This window comes from Peromyscus maniculatus, chromosome 22 (assembly GCF_049852395.1).
Source record: "Peromyscus maniculatus bairdii isolate BWxNUB_F1_BW_parent chromosome 22, HU_Pman_BW_mat_3.1, whole genome shotgun sequence".
Lineage (NCBI taxonomy): Eukaryota > Metazoa > Chordata > Mammalia > Rodentia > Cricetidae > Peromyscus > Peromyscus maniculatus.
In genome coordinates this window covers 39,448,969-39,454,968 of record NC_134873.1, presented here as the reverse complement: position 1 = coordinate 39,454,968, position 6,000 = coordinate 39,448,969, and the positions used below count along the sequence as shown (strand labels likewise).

Below are 6,000 nucleotides of genomic sequence, written 5' to 3'. Positions count from 1 at the left end.
CCTAGCCGCTCCATCCCACACCACTGCTGCTTTGCTGGGAGTTTCTAGAGCCTCCTGGCCACCATTCTCTCTGTGCCCTGATGGGAGCCGTTAAGGGTGGGGTGGGGGGTGGGGGGGGGGAGACACGATGGCTTCTGAAACGGCCTTGCTATGTAACCCAGACTAGCCTCGAACTCGCGACCCTCCTGCTCCATTCTCCCGAGGGCTGGGATGACAAGCAGGTACCACACATCTGGCTTCCCCAGCTGTGATCCTGCATGGCTACAGAGCTGCCCAGTTGAGATGCCAGACACATACCAGTGACGGCCCTGGGCCCCAAGCTTCTGTCTCCCATGAATAATCCACAGAGGGCCACAACAGCCCAAGGGGCTCCCGTGAGCCCAGAGAGACAGGGGAGGCTAGAACCCACCCAGGAGCCGGTGAGTGGCTGGCATAGTGCCGAGACCCAAGAATTACTGAGCGCTGGCTCTGGGGCCGTGGAGTGGGCAGCTGAACCCCGTAGATTCGGCCACCTCTCTTTTTTTTTTTTTTTCCTTTTTTCTTTTTTGGTTTTTCGAGACAGGGTTTCTCTGTGTAGCTTTGCACCTTTCCTGGAACTCACTTGGTAACCCAGGCTGGCCTCGAACTCAGAGATCCACCTGCCTCTGCCTCCCGAGTGCTGGGATTAAAGGCGTGCGCCACCACTGCCCGGCTATCAGCCACCTCTTTGTCAGCGGAAGACCTTCCCCAACCGGAAGTGTAAATGTTAGGGTGCAAATCATGCACACAAACCCAACACTACTTCCAGTGGGGTAGGGAGACGCCAAGGGTGTTCACCCAAACTTCAACCTTTAGAAGTCCTTCAGGACAAGGACTTGAAAGAAGGGCGTGCACATTCGTGACATTTTATTTTCCCTGGAAAATTTCTGCCATGTCAAGGAGTTTATTTCTTCCAGCAAAGAAATATAAAGAAGACGGAGGGAGCAAGCGGCAGTAATGGGTGCTAGGATTCAGGGTACGACCAGCCGGCTCAAGTCTGGGCTCCAGCAGAGCGGGGCTGTGTTGGGCAGGCAGAGCTGCTGTGTGAACAAAAGGCTGCCATGAAGACATTCCAAGTGGCTTCCAGGAAGCGGCCTGTGTGCTGACACGCATGTGGACTGAGCAGTCTGGTTGGCTCCCTCTCAACGCTGGTGTTTCCTAGAGCTTTCCATTGGCAAACGCGGCCTCCTGGAACTGAGGGACAAAGGTTTTGAAATAAGCCCTGGTGGGAAAGAGGGGAGAAAAAACTGTGGTTAGCACAAACAGCCTGAACAGAAAAATGCGACTCAGAGCTTTCGACCTAACTCAGAACAGTTGTTATTTATTGCTCATTCGTCCTGGGTTGGACTCTCCTCCTCTCGGAGGCAAAGCCCTCTGGATTGTTCCAAGGGAGGTATATGCAGTTCACTCGTATGCTACCTCTCATGGGTATTTAAAGAGCATGTATGTTGACTTTCCTGCCTGCCAAGTTTATTAGACGCTCACCCTGAGAACCTACTGCCTCTTCCTAGGAGAAAGACAGGGTCTGAGCCAAACTGTGGGACAGAGGGTCACAGTTTTGACACCCAGTCACTTCTGTGATCGAAGATATCATCAGGGTCATAGTCTCCTAAACTGTGGCTTCATAAATATAAAAGTCTAATAAGGATTCCTAAGAGAGTTATGGTCTGTATTTATTTCCAAAACACATGTGTAGTCTAATTTCCTGGCTGGGTTTTGGGAGAACCTTCTAAAGACTGAATCTGGGAGAGAACACATGGCCTTCTGGATACTCGATTTTTTCTATTAGACAAGGTGTTCCCTGGCAGCCAGACTAGCCTGGACCTTACTACATGGCTGGGGCAAGCCTAGAACCCACTAGGTACCCCAGGCTGGCCTCTAACTCCCAGTAATCCACCTGTCTCAGTTTACCCAGGGCTGGGGTTATAGATATGAGCCACCATGGTTAACCCAGACACCCAGATTTCTACTCTGCAGAGAGAAGCTACATTCCACCCCAGGAGATGGAATGCACTGAACCTACTCTGTGACGGGCACTGGGGGGGTGACCCAGATGGGGACCTGCCATGTAGGAGATCTCAGTTTAGAGGAGGAGGAAGCAGACACAGAAACAACACTGAGGTGGGCCGGGTGGCAGGTACATCTCGGGTGGCCCTGTGGACCCCATCAGGCAGTCACTGAAAGGCTGGGGTGGGTGGTATCGGCAGAAGACAGCAGGAGCAGAAGCCTGTTGGAAAGGGGGTTTGGAGAGAGATGGAGAAATGGACCTCTCATTACCCAGGCTTGCCTCCTGGTCCCTGATCCACTCCCACGTAATCTCCATTCCCCTTGGGCATCCAGAGGGGGGTCACCCAGAAACCTCACTTTCCCAGAAGAGCAGCTCAAGTACAGCCTAGCTGATTAAAGATCTGGTTCCAATGAGCCTGACTTCCAGGCTCCAGCTCTTTGGAGGGGAGGGGAGCCGAGGTAGGTGTGGAGGCCGACGTGCATCTGCCTGAGTCCTGAGGGAAGGGCAGCAGAAGCCGCCAGAGAGAGCACAAGGAGCTGTGCAGTCCTGGGACATAATGAGTGCCCCTCAACCCGACAGGCCCTGGGGAGGTCCTCTCTAAACCAGAGTGAAGGCAGTTATTGGAAATACACCGCCCTCCTCCGCCAAACTCCACCGAATCCTTCTAATTAGGTGCTTCTGAATGTCCGGGCTGCTCAGTCCTGGTACCAGAAGGGTTCTAGCAGGCCCGAGCATGGGAACCATGGGAACCATGGCACCCAATAGGTTTTGCCCTTTATTCTGCTCCACCTTGCTAAAAACCACGAGATTCCATTCCTAAAGCTAGCCTCCAAGGTCCGCTTCCCTTATTTGGCCACTTCCTCCTCCTGAGGCTGACCACCAAAGTCCAGCTATCAAAGTACGGAAGTCCACCAATCAAAAGCCCCCTTTTGGGTGCCCTAATTAACCTGTCCAATCAAAATGAAACACGTCATCCTAACACAGGGTTCCCCCTTTCCCTTTATAAACTGCCATTTGCCCATGGACCACACCCCTCTCCTCTCTATGAGAGGCAGTCCCTTGTCCCTGTGGGGCAAATTTTTACATCTCCTCTGTGCTGAGAACTTGGTCTTGGTGTGTCCGGTGCCGACTGGTCCTTCCAACACCCACTCAGCATCTCTGCAGCATTAGAAGCTAGTGTCCTCTCTGGAAGTGGACACACCGGGGGTGGGGTGTGGCGGGGTGGGGCGGTGGTGGCACATGCCTTTAATCCCAGCACTCGGGAGGCAGAGGCAGGCGGATCTCTGTGAGTTCAAGGCCAGCCTGGTCTACAGAGTGAGTTCCAGGACAGGCACCAAAACTACACAGAGAAACCCTGTCTCGAAAAAACAAAATAATAATAATAATAATAATAATAATAATAACGATAATAATTCCGTGACACTTTAAGCACCTTAGATCCCTTGTCTCTCTCTTCCAGACACAACTTTTCTCGTAGCCCGTCTCTCCCTGCCCTCCACGCGCCCCGTGTAGAGCAAGTTCATGGTCACTGGAAGGCTTGCATCACCCTCAGCACTCTCCAGCCTGGTCCCCGCCCTTTTTCCCCTCCCAAATTTCCAGTCCCACAGTCCCAACCACCTGCAGGACATTCTGACCTAGAAGACGCTCTGGCCAACTTGCCCTTCTGCTAACAGAGCTTTTAGTTTCCAAGGCTCCCTAAATCCTTGCAGGGAATCCACCCTCAAGACTTCGTTCTTGGTGACACCCCTGTTCCAACCTTGCTACCTTTCAACAGAACTGCTGCAGAAGCCCACTTCCCTTAGGACACAAGCCAGCCATGCCTTTCTGTTGCAGAGAGATGATGGATTGTCTCGGGCACCACCCTGACCAAGACTTTAATGTTCTCCAAACTCTGGCCTGAACTCCCAGTGGTTCCCACTATCCGGCTCCCACTTGTTTTTTTTTTTTTTTTTTTAACAAATGTATTCTTCAATTTTTTTGAGGTATGTATTCCTTTGAAAAATAAAGAAAACAAAGGACCCTCTCCTTAAAAAGAGTGCAGGCTCACCCTTCTGTTCCTATTACATGTATCTTACGCAACTAAGGGACGACACAGACTCCCCTAAGCCCACCCATAGTGTAGTATATGAGCCCCAAGTCTACATAGCTGCCCCATCCTCTACCACTCGACTACTTCCGCTTTCTCACACACGCCATTTCCTCCCTTCATTCCCATGGACGTTAGATGTTCTTGATTTCTGAGTCTCCTGGCCACCAGATGACTATCTTCTGCACACAGACGCATTGCTGTCCCCTGTAAAATGGGACTCACTGGCTTAGATCTGGTTCAGCATGTTGTCCACGGTGGCTTTAGTGAATAGAGCTCATGACGGCCACTGGTAGGCAAGGACTGGTCTTAAGCACATGCACTGCTAACTGTTAAAGAAGGTGGGTGAGAGAATACTCCTCCACCAGTAAATGTAGTGTTTAGGCACTGACAGAGAAGATTGGTCCATTCTTAAATTTCCATCTGTATCAACAAGCAGATACAGCACCACTGTGGCTAAATCGCTGTTATTCCTGACACTTGACTTTAAAGCATGTGTGCACAGCTGCACCAGACCAAACATTCTTCTTTTAAAATTATTTATTTTTATTTTATGTGCACTGGTGTTTTGCCATGGGTGTCGGGTTCCCTAGAACTAGTTACAGACAGTTGTGAGCTGCCATGTGGGTGCTGGGAGTTGAACCTGGGTCCTCTGGAAGAGCAATCAGTGCTCTTAACCACTAGGCCATCTCTCCAGCCCCAGACCAAACATTCTTAACACATAAGGAAGGACTGTGATGCGGCAGGAGGAGTCTCTGATCGCAAACAAAGCTGGATGGACCAAGAGAAGCCCTGGTGTGAGGCTCCCAAAGGACAATGTGGCAACTGTGACTGCCAGCCAGACATGACGGGCGTTCATTCCTTACATGTTCCAGTGGCTTCTATTTTGCCAACAGTCAAGTTATGTAGCTGGGGAGAGCTGACTCCCTTAGTCTGAGGAGCAGAGTGGACAGGCTGCCACCAGCCTCTGTAGCCCTTGCTTCAAGGTCACCGTGGACAGGGTCACTCTGGCCACAGGACAGGGAAGAGGCTGTAGCTAGGCTCCAGCAGGGTACCAAGGTGACTGGTGAGTGGATGGTGCTGGCTGCTCCAGGCAATGGCCTGAACCTGGCAGCCGCGGTTCAAAGGAGTCCCCTGCCATCCCTCCCAGGACCAGTCTCCCAGGTTCTGGAGCTACGCAGCTGCCCAGTTTAGTGTTTCCTGGGAACACTCCTGAGGAAGGGGCAGCAATGTCCTTACGAAAGGTCCCTACATCAGGGAGCATGAGTGAGAGGCAAGCTCTTGCCTTTCCAGAAAATTCTGAAGTTTCCTGTGTATCCCAGGCTTTCCCTGCCAGGGCGAACTGTGCCTCCAAGGGGGAAGTGTGGCGGCGAGGGCTATTTAAAGGCATGATGCTACCAGCTGTTTGCAGCGATCGCGTCTCAGCTTGGATCCTCATTAAGTCAGTTAAGGGAGGGAGGCAGGCGCAGGAAGGGGGAATGACAATTGGTGCCCACCCATTTATAGATGTTTTTAGAGCACTGTTTCCAATGATTTCACTTTTTATCGGCTTAGAAAACGAAGCGCGGCCCAGGGCATGGCATGCTAATGGCACTAGGTATCTACATCTGTTACCAAAGGCGAAGTGTCCAGGAAGCTTCCCAAGTGTGTGATGCGGTGGTTCCTTGCCTGAGCATTAGCTGGCCAGGGGCGGGAGTCGGGGCAGGAGGCGGAAGCCTGGAGTCAGCCAAGTTCCTCACTCTACTCATGCTCCACGTCTTAGTTTCGGACCAACTCAGAGTCCATAATGGAATAAGGTTCTGACACTCTTGTTGTCTGATGGAAGCCCCATTGTTCAAGGTCTCAGAAAACCCAGTACAACCCAAGAGTCCCGGAAAGCAAAAGGCAG

At 51.8% G+C, this 6,000-nt stretch overlaps 1 protein-coding gene across 2 annotated transcripts in view; it reads right to left on the bottom strand.

Annotated features, from left to right (window-relative positions):
* Positions 1-868: 868 nt before the first annotated feature.
* Positions 869-6,000, bottom strand: part of Babam2 (BRISC and BRCA1 A complex member 2) — a 380,906-nt gene continuing 375,774 nt past the window's right edge. For both annotated transcript variants that reach the window (XM_006984821.4, XM_076559269.1), the window contains one exon: positions 869-1,240. In XM_006984821.4, the coding sequence (XP_006984883.1) occupies positions 1,177-1,240 (64 nt within the window). In that variant the 3' untranslated portion in view covers positions 869-1,176. The remainder of the gene's footprint in view (positions 1,241-6,000) is intronic.